General features: G+C 38.4%; 1 protein-coding gene across 1 annotated transcript in view; it reads left to right on the top strand.

The window, feature by feature from the left end:
* The window catches only part of usp43a (ubiquitin specific peptidase 43a), a 123,341-nt gene that overhangs the window by 43,047 nt on the left and 62,055 nt on the right, over nt 1-18,239 (top strand). Inside the window, exons 4-5 of the mRNA XM_063475356.1 lie at nt 10,121-10,213; nt 17,349-17,484. Coding sequence (XP_063331426.1) covers nt 10,121-10,213; nt 17,349-17,484 — 229 coding nt within the window. The remainder of the gene's footprint in view (nt 1-10,120; nt 10,214-17,348; nt 17,485-18,239) is intronic.

Below are 18,239 nucleotides of genomic sequence, written 5' to 3'. Positions count from 1 at the left end.
CCACAATATGAAACAGGAAAGTACCGGCGTGTAATCCATTTATTTTAACAAAGTAACTGTATTCTAAATACTAACTTTTTAAACGGTAACTGTAACGGAATACAGTTACTCATATTTTGTATTGTAAATACGTAACGGCGGTACATGTATTCCGTTACTCCCCAACACTGTCTAAATGACTCGGGTAAAGTCTGTAGCATGCGTGCTTGTTGTTTTTGTCTGCTTCCACTTGTCTTTGCACTAGGATGATGTCGGAGTAAATGTGCAGTCATATTCGTTGTGTTCCCACTAGAGCTGTCAGCGTTAATCTCGTTGAAATGACGTTAACGCCACAACACGGCAAATCTCCGTTAACGAGCTACCGCGGATTGCCCCGTGTGTGGGGCTGGACGGAGTCAACACGTTAACGAGCAAACTGCGCTAAGCACTAGTTCCCACCAATGTAACTGAGCATTGTATGGCACATCCGACATACTGTTTTACTTTTGTCCATGATGCGCTTAACTTCAGGGTCATACTTCACATGAAGACTAAAATAGTTCCAAACGCCAGATCTGAATTAGGGTGGGGAAGGTTCAATTTGCCATGTTGCAACAGCTTAACTTCTGTCTCGCTAGCTTGCGCTGCACTCGGTGGATCTGCGCTCGACAGTGCAGCCTAGGCGGTGTAGTCGAACGCAGATCCACTGAGCGCTCAACACAGACAGCATCGTCAGAAGAAAAGTTGATAAAATAAATAAAAAATTTTGTATTGTTCGATACATATGCGTACCGAACCGAAAGCACTGTATCGAACGGTTCAATATCGATACGAGTATTGTTGCACCCCTAATATATATATATATATATATATATATATATATATATATATATATATATATATATATATATATATATATATATATATATATATATATATATATATCAAACACACACTGATTAGGTAAAGGGGTTGGCTGCTAATCTCTCAGTAGACTTTTCTGTGCTTTGATAAGGGGAAACTTAACACTTATCAGAGACAAATAACTGTGTCGTTATTCTGTCAAATTAGTACCATCTATTAATGTTATAGATGAACAGGACTGATAATGTTTGCTGTCAAGCTGCCATATTAATGTTAGCGTTTCATTATGTTGCTGTTGAGAGACTGCTAATAGTTAAATGGTGAATGTGTGCATCAGTCAGGTTAATGTTTATTATAACTTTTTAACACTGAAGTGTTATCGAAACAAAAGCTTTACTGACCTCTCAAATGCCTCATAAAGTGTTGGATGTTTTGGACTCAGTGAAGGACAGGCTGTGTGCCTGCCTGTCTGTCTGCAACCATGCTGTGTGACATTGTATTCTAAACAGCGTGGAGGCAGAGACAGCTTTCTGGTATAGATACTGTTGCGAATGAGCTTGATTCAGTAGTCATTTTTAATATCAGTCGCTGTGAGTGTTGATTTTTTTTCAACAACTCTAATTATAAAGTTTGTTTTCTGCTCATGTTTGTGTGAGTGAGTGTAATAACGACCAAGCTAACACATGTAACTGCATCACTCAAAAAGTTTACAGCTGTGGGACTAGAGGCTGTTTGAGAAAGCTGTGTAAAATAGAGAAATGTGAGACAGTGGGGGCAGGGCCATGTGTGCTAGTCACAGGTCAATACACATTTTGTACAGGCTAAAACTAATAATATTTTCTCTTTTTTTGATCAATTCATTAATCAATTATTAAAAAGCTGAAAATATTTTACAAACACTAAATTTTCACTGACAGGTTCTTTTGTTGTTTTCTGACCAATGTCTTTCTACTAGAAAACATATCACCTAAATCAGTAGTGCTATAATTGAAACCAGTGAGCTTTGATTTATTTCCAAACTCTGATGCATTGCTTTCCCTGTGACTCATTCTCAGTTAATAAGTAAAGAAAAATTCCAGGAGAGTTGAGTATTTGTTTTTGTGCTCTGGGTTTCATCAGGCCTCCTACTGTGTAAAGATTCCTCATATCCATTTGTATTATTTTCTCTTATCTCATATCAGAGTTTTAGTCTGCTGAGTCTGGAGCATTATTCCTCCATATACTTTTTTCCCCTGTCTTCTCTTCCTCTTTATGTCACCAACAGGTTAAAAAGGAGTCACTTTCCCTCCAAATGTAGACTATCCAAAGAGCCGTCACTCACTTCCAGTCTCACAGGGTTTTATCTTTTTTTTTGTTTTTGCCTGTGTCGTCCTCTGAAAAGGCCTCCGAGTTTCTCTTCGGCCTTTCCCTCACTTGTTCGCGCTTTCCTTCCTTCTGCGCTTTCTTCCCGGTTCCTTTTATATCTTACAGAGATGCTCCTCAGAGAAATTTTAGTGGAGTTGTCTGATCTGAATAAATGTTTGCGATTAGAGCGAAGACTGTCTTGGGGTTTGGGTTTCCTATGTGGGAGCTGGTGCTCAAGTCGCTCGGCTGTGCCGCTGTGTTTAGATGAGTCTTTGTCATAGCCTCCCTCTCTCCTCCGTCTGTCACTCTCAATTTTGTGGCATCTATTTTTAATGGCCAGAGAGATGTGCGGAAAGCCCGCGCCTCGGTCTCTGGCTAGATGAACAAGATAGTAGAATGAAGGTTACTTTTCTCTTATCACAGTGGCTTTTATTTAGATGTAGATTTGTTGTGAAGGAATATTAAAGCTTTTAAAGTATAATATTGTTATGTTATGATATTCATGTCTTCAGATCAGTGAAAGTAGACTGAAAGCTATATGCAGGCAAACAAATCATTGTTTTTATATATCCTTGAAGATAAGCTAACAGACGTAACCCAAAAATGTTTTAAAAAGCAAAACTAAAATGTTGATCTACTTACAAAATTTAACAGAGAACAAAAGATGTAATGAGTTTATAACACATCATAATAACCATCCCTAATAAACTATAAACTAATATTTAATCTAAATACATTTATTCAATTCATTTCTATTTGTATATTGGGCCCAATCACAACAGGAGTTACCCCAATTTCTCAAGGTCAAAACCCGACAATAATAGAGAGACAGCCCCCCAATCAGATGACACCCTACGAGCAAGCACTTGGAGACAGTGGGAAGGAAAAACTCCCCTTTAGCAGGAAGAAAGAATCTTCTGGCAGAACCAGGCTCAGGGGTTGTTCGGGGTGGGGGGAGGGAAACAGGACAAAAGGCACCCTGTAAAGAGAGCCACAGTGTCATAATAACTCATGATTAAATGCAGAGGGGGGTAATGCATATAATTTGTTTATTTATGGCATTAGGTTGTGTAATAAAAATATTCTCCTCAATTAATTAATTGATTTGTAGCTGATATGAGACTTTGACATTTATAGAGTCATTGTCACTTGAAAATATGAACTGAAGTTGAGCCATCTATTTACCTTTTCTTTAACCGTGATCATTATAAAGTGATACCTAAGTTTTCTCTACCAGTCATGTACTTTTATACTATATCCTTTGAAGACTCACCGTCCCATTAGGAAGTGCAAACTTCCTCTCATCTTCAAAGATGGTCTGCAGGAGCTCTATTTACCCCCAAAGATGCACTGTGGTTTGCAATGTACTCATGCTGTCCTCTTGGGGGGATCTGTCTGGTCAACCCATGCTGCAGAGCGGAGTGCCTGCTGAAAATATGGCCAGACGTTCACCCTCTTTACTTTGATTTTGATGCTTTCACCACCCACAGTGCTTACTTCGAGCGCAGCATCATGCAGCAGTGTTCCTCCCATCGATACCACCCCACTCCCTGTTGTACTTTGAAGTGGGTGCTGGCCATTGAGCGCAGGGCATTATCAAGCGAAAACAATTCTTTGATCTCTTTTTCCTTTAGAGTTAGCAAAAACAAAAGTCACATTGTAATTTGGAGTGGATGAAACAGCAAACCTAAATTGTTTTTACTGCTAGAACTGAAAATTACATCTCTGCAACGTTTTACACTAAACATTTTCTCACAGCCTGTAATGAAACAATAAATACAACAGATGTCACCTATGCTCACACCTGTTAGTTGTATTAGTTTTTTTAATGACCTGAATTTTTCCTTCGTATCATTTTTATGTCTCACAAATATTCATTTTTTTGTTTTATCCCTCTTTAGCGTAGTCACATCAAATAAACCAGTTTTGTATTCTGATGGAGGAATACTTGCACAGAGGTATGAATCAATCACTGAGCCCAACTTGAGCCCAGCTATTGAAACTCCATAGTCACCCATCCACTTGTTTCCACTGAGAGCTGTTCTACTTCTCCTAGAGTCTATTATTTGACTAAAGTGTTGTTCCATCAAGGTGATCTTGTCTGTGTGATGATTACTGCTGAATTAATATTGCATAATTCACGGATGCTATAACCCAGGCTCAGGTGGTAACAACATGTCACATTGATTATGTCATTCAATACATTTTTTCATAGTAGCTGAGACAAATATCACAGTTTGTTTTCATACCCTGATGGTAGGAAAATCTTTTCATGTTGCTAGTGTATAAGCCACGTTATCACATTATCCCGTCAGAGCTCATATACCGTGAACAACTCTCCACTGTCCAAAGTGAATGTGTTTTGTGTATTTTGTGCTGAATGTGTACTATCTGAATCATAGAAAGACCCGGAGTACAAAAGTTTCTGGTTAAGTTTTCCTTCTAAGACTCAAATAGAAGTTCACGTCTCTGGAGTTTTGCCTCATTAAAGCAGGCATTTTTCCTTTAGTGGGAACCCACCATAAAATCACCTGTGACATCCAGTCCTGCATATGTGTGTGCACACATACTGGTGCACACTTACTGGTGTGCACACATAGCCAGTTGGAACAGATACCACAGGAGTCACTTCACCTTCTATAAATGCACTATTTGGTGCAGTTTTACCCTGAACATCAGATAAAACACTCCATGTGTGCAGAGGGACAGAAAAGGACTGTCACAGAAATACAAACCAGGCCACAGAATTGGTATTTGGGGGTGGGTTAATGAGGTTAAAAGGTACTTATAGGTACTTATTTATAGCAGTGTATTTGGAAAAGTTAATAGAACTGTGTGCCTAAATTTTGCTCATTTAAAATTAAAAACACTAATAAGATGGTTGTCATTGGATCACATCTATTTTTACTCTATCTATTTAACATGTTATCTACATTCTACAGAACTTTATATTATGTTATAGGCGTGTTTTTTAAGTTCTGTTTTGAAAACAATTCTTTAACAATTTGAGATCACAGCTGATACAGATCAGTTTAAAAAAGGCTTCAGCACATCTTGTCTCTGTGTTCAGACATCTCACGTGTAGAATTGCAGTATTAATTTGATCCATTAATATTTAGTGCTTTTAAAAAAAAATATTTTCCAGCTGCACTAACAGGAACATCTCGCCTTCCTTAAAACTTTATTGATTTATGTGAATGAAGTGAACATCTTTGGCTGACCCAAACTAAGATACAATGAGGCAAAAAGTCAGAGAATGAATTTCCACCTGAAACTAGCCAAGCTAAAAAGAAAGAACGAGAAGCCGTGATTCAAAATGATGCAGTGCTCAAAAACTGTTGCATTATTTCTTTCTTTTACAGTTAATTTTTAAAAATTTGAATGTTAAGCTTTAGCAGTGAAAAATGGGAAAGTGCAGTCATGTTTCCCTCCGTTATTTGTTGCACGGGCTAACATGAAGAAATGTATGGATCATTTATTTCAGGTAGGAAGGAGGAAGCTCATATGTATGCAGGCGACACAGAGGCAATTTTCTCTAAAACTAAGGGTGGGGGTGGGAGGTTGGGGGGTCTGGGAATTAATACTTAGTAAAGTGAGAGTTTGTATGAGACTTTAAATGTGAGCATGTGCGAGAGAATCTCTGCAGTCCTTTAGCTGAGTTAATTTCCCTTGACGGGAGGTCTCCACTTGTACTCTCTCTTAGAGAAATAAGAGTGCTCTCCAGCCCAGAGCCTGTGACACATGACTGACTGACTGACTGACTGAAAGGCAGACAGAAGAAAATGAACTTGCTTTCTCTCTCTCAGTCCCAGTAGAAGCAATGACTTATAGAGAACTATGATGTTTATTGCAGCCCCAGGTATGCTGTGGATGGGTTTAGCAGATGTCCGAAAAATGTGATTGAAAACTAAAAATAATCTGAAAGAAAACAAACAAAAAAAAAGCTTTCTGCCAGAAGCCCTGAAGGCAAACTTTTCAAACCGTGATTCAGAGTACAGAGTAATCCTGCTGCTGTGTAAAAGACGGGAGCCTTTTTTTTTTCCAGAAGACAAAATAAATAAAATAAATCAATTAACAATATCACTGAACCTACCAGAATCACACTCTAGACTTTATGAAAGGAAGTATTTAAATAAAGGCAGCTGCTGCAGTGACTAAACAGTGATGTTTTTGTTGTTAGTTCTGTGTGTGTGTGTGTCTGAGTGTGTGTGTGTAACTGACTCCGGGGTTTGTGCTCAGAAATACATTTCAAAAAATTGAAACTTCCAGGAAAAATGAAGCTACAGCTGTTGCCAGACTTTTGAAAGCACTGCCTTCCACCAGCATGCACAGTGCTTTTTCTAGATCACATGACTTTTATGCTCATATAGCCGTATCCTGACCTGTTGTTCCAGCCACATGCCGTCTTTATATCCTTTCTGGCGTTGTGCTGCAAAGCTTCCCAGTTTGGAATAACAGTATGAAAAATGCTGGAATCAGGCAACGTGCTACCGCATAACGTTTTGAGATGCTGCTGGCGGAGTGTTATTTATTTAGCTCGGAGCAGGACGGAGGGATGCTGGGTGGTTCGACTTTCTTGATGATAAATAAAGGAAGCTGCTGCTGTGCATGTGTGTGGGTGTATGTGTTGTAGCTCCGGGTGTCTGGTTTAAACTAAAGACTGGTGGTCCTTTGATTTGGCACCTGAGCGTTGTAGATGCTGTACAACGCTTGCTTTTTGTCAGACGCACAAACACACAAGCACGGACATCAGCAAATAAAGTTCTCATATCGTTCACCAGACTGGAAACACTGACAGCCTCGAGCTTTTTAAGTGATGCTTTTTGTTTGCGTGTGGGTTTTCCTGCGTGCACGTTTCAATGTAAGCGCAAGCAAGTTTTGGGGGGGGTTTGCACAACATTGTGTTTTTGTGAATATAGCCTGTCAGTCTGCTTTGCCGAGTACAAACTGGCATCATTAGTGAGCCCTAGGCTGGCTGCCGCAGCACACTGGGCTGAGCACTGACAGCAAGGAAATGTGGAGTTTAAAAACTGTTATTTTTTCCATCGTATTTGTATATTTGACAAGTTTGCGTCTCCGAAAACGTCGTTACAGCTCAACTGACAAATCGTAGTAAGACATAGCAGCATCTGGCAACGCGCGCGCTCGTAAATGTGCACACACCCTGAATGCTGTCAGTGATAAGAGAGCATTAAGCAGCATCAATCAGACTTAAATAAGACTAAAAAAAAAAAAAAAAAGAACCACAGAAAACACATTAAACAATTCCAGTTCAACAAATTATGAGTTTTATCCACACTCACCCTCTGAAATGTTAACTACTTAAAAAGAAAACTCTTCACAAGCCTTTTTTAGTTTCACACCTATAAAACATAATGGCGTTCGCTGTGGTGGAGATAAATGGTTTCTTGTAATTCTCCTCCGCTCTGTTGAGTTAGTTCTGAGAAACTGGTTAAATAGAAAACAGTGTGAATAAGCGCCTTGATATTGGCTACAACTTCAAAATGAGTTCATAAACTGAGCAAAGCTGTTGAATTACATTCAGTTATCTCAAATGAATAATAGGATTACATTCCCACACTATGAGAGGATTACGTGGCACTAGAACACACTGAACATGGTGTTTTTCTTTGATTGCCACATAAGAGGCTAGATTGCATTTACGTGTAGAGAATGACAAAAGGTTATTTGAGGCTAGATTTTGGCTTGATTGTGGATTTCAAAGTAAAGGGAAAACTGAGAAAATTCCTTGCATAACTGGTAATTTGCTGTACTTCCTGTACTTTCATGCCCATATCCATGTACTTATTAGTTGGCAGAGGGTTACGGTGCCATACTACAGCCTATTTTTGTAGACACATCCTGCAAACAATTCCTGGTAATATTTACAGCAAAAACATGGTGATGACTACCAAACACCTGGACACACAGCCATTAGTGTGATCTATAACATGGTATTTTTAAGACCAATACTGCTGGTAAGGGTATTTGGTGAATTAAAATTTTTTTAGTTGTAGTTACGTATGTGCTCCTATATGCTCAGATTATCTGGTGGTATTTTTCAGGTGTGCTCCCATCACAGTAGTTGCACAGTGTCCCCTGGTGGATGAACTATGCAACATCAACACCAATAACACGTTGCTGAAGGGTGTTTCTCCCGTCTTTTTGGCTGATAGCTAACATTAGTTGATAACATCAACCTGGTGATAAACTGGTCACTCTCTGGTGTGATAATCAACAAGCCATTAGGGGCAAGCAAAATAATTTGGCTTCTTTTCTGGGAAACTGTCATGCTTTCCATCTTTATAAGTAGCCTTGAAGAAAAAACCAAAGCTGAAAAATGTGTATAAGTTATACAAAGCTTAATCAAACTGCTGTATAATCTGCTGCTTGTAGTATTTTATTTATGTTTTTGTCATTTAGATAGAACCTGGTCAGCCATTTAACCGTGTTTTTAGTTTTTGAGCTAAGCTAACAAGCATACTGACCATAATGTATTTATTTGTTTAACAGTGTCATTTATATCTGCTTTTTAGTGTAGATTGTTGTTGCTAAAGGCCCGCATGTTGGGTTTCTATCCTCGTGTCAGTCCTCCACTCTGATCATCTTCACTTCTGTTTGTTCAGAAACCTCGACAGGTCCCTTCTGTGTCTTTTTTCTCTATCGGCTCTGCTTCGTAGCTTTTGTCAACTTGACTGTTCTGCTGCCAGCCTTCTGTTCGTTTTTAATCTGTACTCCCACTTTGTTGTCTTTTTATTTTCGTCTCTTTGTTGTTAACTTTTATTTGCTCTGCCTTCTGGCCTCCTGTGCCTGCTGCCCTTTATTTTTGAGTCTGTCGTGTTTTTTTTTCTTTTTTTTCAGGTTTTCCCCTACTTTAACCCCCATCACCATTCCTTCTGCTATTAAATATCTCCGCCACCTTTCATCTCTTTTTTTTCTGAATCTTCTAAAGTCCATCTTTATTTAGTTTACTGTTTCTTTACTGTATCATAACCAGCATTTGTTACTGTAATTATGATCAGGACCCTACCTCTGTTGATTTTAGGGATTAGTCACCACTGCACATAAGGGAAATGTCAGGATCACTATGACATGTTGTTGATGATTAGTCTCATCAAAAGTGTGTGTAAAGTAATGAAAACATTTTAATTGGTCTTGTCTTTGGAATATTTAATGCTTGTGAGCTGCCTCACAGTGTTGTAGAGGGTAAAAAATATGTGTTTGCAAATTTCTCAAGACAATTACATAAGAAAGCATGATTAGCTGAGATCATACAAAGTATTAAAAACCATGAGGTCTAGCTCAAAATTAATGCTGTCCATCCCACGGACTAATCTCAAATCTCGTGGCGATAGAGCCTTCTCTGTGGCAGGTCCCAGACTTTGGAATAGTCTTCCCCTAAATATTAGATCTGCACAAACACTTGATCAATTTAAATCACTACTAAAAACACATTTTTATGCCCTGGCTTTTAACACACTATGACCCATGCATTTTGGTCTTATTTTAATAGTCTTAGTTATTATTTAAATTCTTTTATTGCCCTTTCATTGTTTTATATTGTTATTATTGTTTTACATTGTTTCTTTTTAATGGCATTTTTATATTGTTAAGCACTTTGTGCAGCATTGTCTGTCTGGAAATGTGCTATATAAATAAATTTGACCTTGACCTTGACCTTAACCAATAAATACATTTGCAAAATACTAGCAATCCAGGTTGCACTCTCCCTATTGCCCTATGACAGCTGGAATAGACACCAGCCCACCTGTAACCCTGAACTGGAGAAGCAGAAGAAGATGGATGGATGGATGGATGGATGGATAATTGGATGGATGGATGGATGATTGGATGGATGATTGGATGGATGGATGGATGGATGGATGGATTGATACCTTTTGATTAAAAAAGCTGTCTGTCTCTCTGTCCCCAGGTCTTCTCTGACGTGCCCCCATTGCCTTAAGCAGAGCAACACCTTTGATCCATTTTTATGCATCTCTCTGCCTATTCCTCTACGACAAACCAGGTAATGCATGATACATAAGGCATGAGATTCAGTCTAAAGTATATTTGTTGCTGTTTGTTTACTAATTATAACATCAAATATAACTTATTATGAGCACAGGGTAACAACTTATTTTTAAAAAAACAAACTATTTTTTTTTTTTACTTCACAAACTGCATTTTGCTTGTTCTCGGCATCTTTAATTAAACATTAGTGCAGATTTTCAGTTGTTCACTTTGGTCTCCCTGTGGTCTCTAAAGGTGTTAAGTTTTAGTGCAAGTGTTTCAAACTTTCTACCATAGTCTGGTGTGCAAGGAAAATCCCTCACAGATTGCTGTGCAGTCATGCAAAACATTTTCTTGGCTTTTTGACAGTTGACACTGTGAACATATGAGGTTGTCACCAGATAACAGTGATATGGATAGTATCTTCTAGGCTCCATAAGTAAATAAAAACATTTGAAAAACAACACCGCAAAACGTTCCAAAATGTTGCCAATTTAGACTATAGAAAAACATGCATGCATTTATACTAACATCCTCTATACACCAAAAACAGCCATGTTCATATCAAAGTGATAAATGCTGGTCATAATAAAAACAGGAGAAAAACAACACCGCAAAAACGTTCCTGACCACACACTTCCTGTGCTTCTATTTTTAACCCAAGAAGCTGCATGTCAACAAAGTTCTGTGGTAAAACAGTGCAGCTCTGACGTGTGAGCAGGGAGAAAGGGAGCTAGCAATAGAGTCAGATGGGATGTTTTATTTTGACAGCAGAGATAATGGTGAAGGAATACAAGGAACAGCAAAAATCGTACGAGTCACCTGTTTTCTTGCCATCCAAATGAAGTAGCAGAGGCACTGCAACACAGGCAACCTCATCCACACATCACTGATAGTTTTCAACATATATACAAAATGCATTACTAGCTGTGTGGGTTGAATGATTGCAAATTAATTACTTTTCATTCAGTTGAATTAATTTTAACTAGACTTTAACTTGACTCTGAATAACTGATAGTTCTACTACTCGTATGGAGAGGTGCTGATTTAAAGTATTTTGCCTGATTAGATCTCTTCTTAAGACTGTGTGGGAAGTTTGATTAACTTTTTTCACCAGTTGCTGTGCTACAAATTAGACTTCATATCATTCTCATTAGCAAAAGGACCAGGGATTTATATCAAAGCTCTAATTCACATTCAAACTAAGCTTCAGTCTAATTATCCAAGATGACCGTGCAGCTGCACACATTGCAAAATCAGTTGAATTTAGGTTATACAGTAGTGGGTACAACACTGTAGATTTTGTCCTATGATATTCATATGCAATCTCCCTTTTTCACAAATGTTCGCCCCTACAAAAAGAATCTAAAAAGACATGAAATATGCTGAAGTCTAAGCCATCTGTTATGGGGTGAAAGGCAGCGTACACCCTGGACAGGTTGCCAGTGTATCTCAGTGTATCACAGAGAAATTCACAGTCACATTCAAGGCCAGTTTAGAATCACCAGTTAACAGTAACAGGTTACATTAGGTTAAATGCATTAATACATTCCAGGCTTTGGCTGCTTTTCAGTTTGCCTTCATTTGCTACACAATGAATCTTCCTATTTTCAGGAATGCAGATGTCACTCTTCTGCATCTTCTCTGCATCCACCAAGCTAACTCCAAATTCATTTTTGCAGCTCAGACACTCACTGTCTCGTGACAGTATGCAGCCTGTTCCTGCAGTTTCCATAGCCTAGCACACAGAGAAATTCATTCAGGTTCAGCTTGAACTTACTGCTGGCCAAACATTGACCTGACACACACACACATATGCATGCACACACACAGTGGCCTCATTGCACCGTCCTGCTGCAGCAGTATCCCAGCTGAATGCTGATAAGTCTGAGACCCCTAGAGAGACAGAAGGGTTTGGCTGCCAGCATGGCATCAAGGCCTGGGTGCTGTAGATAATGCCAGTATGGCAGAGAGAATGAGAAAAGCAGAATGGGAATGTTTTCTGCCGATCACCTAACTTTACAATATTTAACCTTGAGCAGTCTTGGCATCATTGTAACCAAACTTACTGTTATTCAATTTAAAATAGTCAAAAAAGTTCTAAACACAAATCTGTCACATGACTTCAGTCTACTGTGCAGCCATCACTGGGGCCTTTCTGTGTGAAGTCTGTAGATTCTCTTTTTGCCTGTGTGGATTGTGAAGTCCCAAGACTTGTATTTTAGGTTAGCTTATTATTCATAAGTGGCTGTAGTTGTAGATATGAGTTTTCATTGGGTATCTGTCATATGGACAGGCTCTAACAGGACAAAGGCTGCACAGGTGTATAGAGTATTTGATTGGGTGAAGCCTGTTTCTCATTTTGTAATTGTACAAGTGCTTGTTTCATAACCACACTGTATGTAATCACTATAATGACTGACACAAGGTGTGAAAATCATGAGTGGATAGGCAAAAAAATTACAACCTGATATACTTCCTGTTACATAAGAGAAAAAGGCTGTGACAGACAGACTGGAAAACAAACTGAAGCGATACTTTGAACTACACAGGAGTAAACTAAACATCAGCAGGCTATAGCAGGTCTCATAATGCATTTAATGCTGTCATAAAATTAGCTTTCTTTGAATTTACTTGTAATGTTCTTTTTTAATTATTATTATTTTTTTTGGGGGGGGGGGGGGTTGGTATTACAAATCTCACACACTAATCAGTTCTTATCAAACTGTATCTTGCTGTTCCAGTTATTAATTTCTAGGGGAATATCAAGTGGCACAGATATTTTATTTTTGACAGAGATACACTATCATAATGCAGGACTGCAGGTGGGAACATGAAAAACATGATGCCGTGCAAATATAAAGCTTTTGTGGCTCCACAGGTAGCTGCATGAAGTGCGATGAAACACCCCAAGTGAAATCACTGAAGTCCGCATTATTTGGGGCTGGGAGTAGTTGTGAATAATGCAAGCAACAGGTTTTGCCAACAAAAATAAACAAATGAATGAAAAAATAACCCTCATTTTGCTGCAATTTGTCTTTAAATCCTGTTTTCTCCTGTTTTTTAAAAAGAAAAACAGCCAAATTCAGTAGCGCTATAGGTGTGATTGGCTCTCTTTTAAAATGTTTGCCTTGCTCTAATGTCTAAAGTTATGTAAGAACAACTGCAACCACCATTAAATGCAAAAGGGAAAATGTAAGTGCTGTGCTTTGGTGACAACCACGTTTGCTTAAAAGGTCATTTGCGAGTGGAAACCTTTTCCCGATCAATTCATACAAGTCTGTCAACGTCTATGCAGTGTGGGTGCCAGAGTAGTGGGGACATGTGGCTCCAGTCACTTAGGTATTCAATAAAAAATTAAATCAAATAAAAATACAGAGTGGATTCATACTCTTGCTTATATCGTTTGACAAAACAGACATTATAAATTGAAGTACACTTTAAGACCCACTTAATTTACACATAGAATAGTACAAGCGTCAATCATATGATAATAAACATATGAAAAGGGGCACCTTAATTATTCGCTTAATTACAACCATAAATAGATAGTATGCTCATAGAGAAATGTGCAAAAATATCCATCTTTGATTGCAGAGGCAAAAAGAAAAGAGACTATTTGTAGTTAAATGAAGGACTGTCTTGCTGTGAGGCAACAGCACTAACCATCACACCATTGTGCTGGCCTTTTTTTCATTACCATACTAACTTGATTTAACATATAGTTGTAAAAGGATATTGGGCATCAGAATTCAGCTGAGAGACCACAGTGACCTTTTTGGATGGGCTCTGACCTCCAAGGCATGTGTGTAACACTGATGCTGTCTATGTGAAGAGACCATGCTCCCAGACTTTTAACAGACAATACACAATAGTAACACCACTATACATATTAATGTGATAGAAATAATATTTCAAGCAAGCACTTTCTGCAAAAAAAAGTTCATGCTCATAGTACATGTAAGCATCTAAACTGGGAAAGCACTGCAGCAAAATAGGCATGCTCAAGAAAATAACTATAAATATCATTTATATATCTAGCATCAAACCTAAGAGCACTTTAAATGTTTTTGAGTTCTGTGCACTTGTTGCAGTTCACAGGTTGTTGTTTAATCGAGACTATCAGACTCTAAACCCACAGAGAGCTAGGATGCTTCAAAAAGACTGCTTTGTAGGATGACATCTCCATTTCCCATTCGTCTCAAGTGTCATCCCGCACTTCTCATCTCGTCTTGGAGTAACATAAACAAAACAACTGCTCAGATACTCTGCCATCTGCTCTGTCAGCATCCCTACTGCTAACACTTTATTCACCTGAATAATGCATGAGGAGAAACAGGAAGTGGAGGTGTCAGCGATTACACTACCTTCTTTCCAAATGGGATGGCGCAACTTTACTTTCACTCCTCGCTCTGAGTTTTTCTCTTTACTCTGTAATAATCAGTAGCAAACAAACACTCAACAGCAAAGCACAGTACAAAGCCATGAAGGGATTCCTAAATGTCTTCTGTATTTTAGATTTTTGCTTATCATTTTAGGTAATGAAAACAAAGGTAATGAAAACAAAGCCTCAACATTTATTGGGTAATTTTGTGTCATTTCATTAATGATTACCACTTCATAAGTAATTTTTAATAAGATTTTTAAGGTTGTGCAAATTTGCTCCTGTGACCATGTGTCAGAAAAAAATCTGATGCTTGATAGTGACTCCCACACCTTAAATAAACTGTTCTTTAGTCATTTTTAAATTTTGAAGGTGGTTTGGTTGCAAAGCAAAGTGGTCACATTGTACAGTAGAAGGATAAAACAATTTTATTTAAACGATTTAACCTACATCTTACATTGTGTGTTTTAGAATAGATTAGTATATGTTATGGCCCATCTAGGTTCGTCTGGACCACAACATGAGGGTGATCCATCCTTGTCAGACCCCAAGCAGCCACATCACACAATTGGAACAGTTTGATAATGATTTATTTACAATATGTTGATTTGTTAGGTTTTTTGACACCAAAAAGGAGCTGGTTATAGCTTCGGGGTGGACTTAATGCCAAAACTTACCTAATCAAAAGAATCTAACCAAATGACAACAGCTTGCTTCACTCATTAAGAAAAACAGAAGAAAGCTTTTATCAAACAAAAAGGCAGTCCACCCCTGCACATTCCTGTATATGGTGAACAGCATTGGGCATGTTTCCAAAGGTCTGCTGGTTGAGATGAGCCAAGGATGAATGAATGGGAGTCCACGGAGGTGTCATCATATAAGTCAGGGGTGTCGAACTCCAGGCCTCGAGGGCTGGTGTCCTGCAGGTTTTAGATATCACCCTGGGTCAACACACCTGAATCAAATGATTAGTTCATTTAGGAGGAGTTGAGGAGGTCATTTAAACATTTAAATCAGCTGTGTTCAAGTTGTTCAAGCTGTGATCAAGGACACATCTAAAACCTGCAGGACACCAGCCCTCGAGGCCTGGAGTTCAAAACCTGTGATATGTCATCTCCAGCTCGTTAGCCAATCCATATGGGCCGTCCTCTGGATCCACCAATCACGGAGAGGCACCTGCACACTGGGATTTGCATATTAGAAAACAATACGACAGCAGTCGTAACAATTACATTAGATTAGAGTCGCCTTTAATGTCTCCTTTGGGAGAAATATTTGTATATTTATAGTATATTTGACAAATGACAGAAACACGACATATAAGATAGCACAGATACAAACACACAGTCACAGCTGCACTTTTTACCATTTAGTAATTGATCATGACACTAAAAAAAACAATTTAACTTGCAGTATGACACCATATATCTTATTCCTTTACTCTTTATAAAGGATGCAATTTATATCATCAGTGATTTTCAGCGATTTTCAAACTCTGCTTTTCTCCTGGAGAGAAGATGTAGGAGAATGCTAATTATTATTATTTATTCGAGTTTTGAATTCATGATCTGAGCTTTGCAGAAAGGTTACCAAACCATGTAGAAATGCCAAAACGGCATTAACCTTCCCATGGACTTTAAGCATTCTTAAAAAATGCAAGCGCTGACTGTTTCATGAGAATACATGCTCCACATGATGAATCCAGTTCATCATAAATTGGAATTCCATACAGTTTTAAAAGCTGCAACCCAAAATGTGTGGGTCAAGCCATAAAGTTGCTCTGTATGTTACACGTGTTGCTTGAGCTTCTTAACTTAGGTCTTAACTTCTTCAGATGTCACTAGAAAAAAAAGTCTTTCTAATCAGGTAATGAATTAGTAAATGATGAATAGGGATTATTGATAGCAAAAATATAGATAAGTAGAGAGGGTAGACCCAGTAGCCTATCAGGGCTTTTTTTTCTACTCATCCATCAGTTTTCTCAGTTTTTGGAACAGACTGACTCCTGTTTTTGTTTTTTTTTTAATCTTTTTGTCCCAATCCACCCCAAACACACCCCGCAATCATTTTCACCCCTTGATACTTCCCAGAAAGTGTTCATATTGCTGTAAAATGGACATGTCCCAGCATACAGCAGCTTCCTGAGGGACCTGCAGGGGTTTTGCTCAGCTTGCCCAGTCATGCATAAATCTGGACAAACACTAGGGAGAAATGAAACCCTTCGGAGGTGAAATCTGACGAGTTAAATCATAGGAGATATTAAATGAGATGCAGACAAAGTGATGTTTTATGCTCATGAAATTAGATTTGATATAACAGTGTCAGAGGAAATCTTTTCCCTGAACTGATTAGATATTAAACAGCTCAACGGTGCAGTTCATTTTTTATTTTGCTGTTTGATACCTGGAGTTCATGAAGACCCAGCTATCCCCAAAAACGTCTCTTTAACGAACCAACGTGTTTTTGTTGCCCCCGGCATTTTTGAATGCTGCACAGTTGGATTAGTCAGTTTCCAGTTACGATTTATATGTACGTGTCTTTACTCACACTATGTGAGAAAGACGTGTGTATCTGCATACAAATATATTGTATAAGTAACTCAGTGTGCCAGAGTTTAAATATGTAACAATGTAAACAAAAAAAAACATGCAGAATAACTTACTGCTGTGTTCATGAGCATGTATTGATCTTTCCCAGTGTGCTCTACCATTTCTTTCCTTACAGAAAAACACACTCACACCCTTTATTCCTCTTTTTTATCTCATAGGCCAATGTGTGTGACGTTGGTGTTCAACACAAAGGGTCAGAGGCATCTGCGAGTGGGGCTGGCTGTACCGCTGTTTGGCTCCCTGTCCAGTCTGAGAGCTTTGGTAGCAGCGGAGGGCAACATCTCTCCTGACCAGGTACTCACACAGTGTACAGAGTGTACAGAAGCAGTGGATTACACTGATCAAGACCATGTTGCATTGCGGCCCCTTGAGAGTTCCCAATGACTAAATAATAAATAATAAGTCTCCTTCTCTACCCAAGCAGAGAAAAAAACAAAACAAAAGAAAGATAACCTGTACTGGACCCACTTTTGAGACTTTTAGCTGCTATTGTATTCATATTGTATAGATTATTAGGTTGCTTAAAAATATCTTTAAGTGATTATGATCAGTTCAGAGGTGAATCCAAGAACTCAGTGAGAGGAACAAAAAGCAAGATTTTATTTTTAAAAAAGGATTGCCACGGTTCTCGGAAAGTTCAAAGGAATTAACAAAGAAAAAAACACTAAGCCAAATGTGATAACGTAGGCACTGGGTATACAACAATACACACAGGAACACAGAAAAATAGACTCACAAGGTAAACAGACAAGGGACAAATGGGGCACACAATTACAAAGGAGGGAAAAGAGTAGAAAGTAAAACTAGAACATGCCTCTTTTTTCTTTCCCAAGTTGCAAATCTTTAATTTTTTTCTTTGACTCCTGTCCACGTGTCTTAGTCCCTCCCACCAGAGACGTGAGCGGATGAGGTCAGAAAGATACACAAAGAAAGTGGAGTCAAAGCAGCATTTCTAAAATCTGATATCCTGTTCTAAGAACTCTCATTTGAACATTTAATGCTGAATTCAATGTCAATTAAATGTGTTGTTCGCTGCAACTGCATCATAA

The sequence above is a fragment of the Pelmatolapia mariae genome, linkage group LG6, assembly GCF_036321145.2.
Source record: "Pelmatolapia mariae isolate MD_Pm_ZW linkage group LG6, Pm_UMD_F_2, whole genome shotgun sequence".
Lineage (NCBI taxonomy): Eukaryota > Metazoa > Chordata > Actinopteri > Cichliformes > Cichlidae > Pelmatolapia > Pelmatolapia mariae.
The sequence above is the reverse complement of the archived record's forward strand: the minus strand, read 5'-3'. Positions and strand labels throughout refer to the sequence as shown.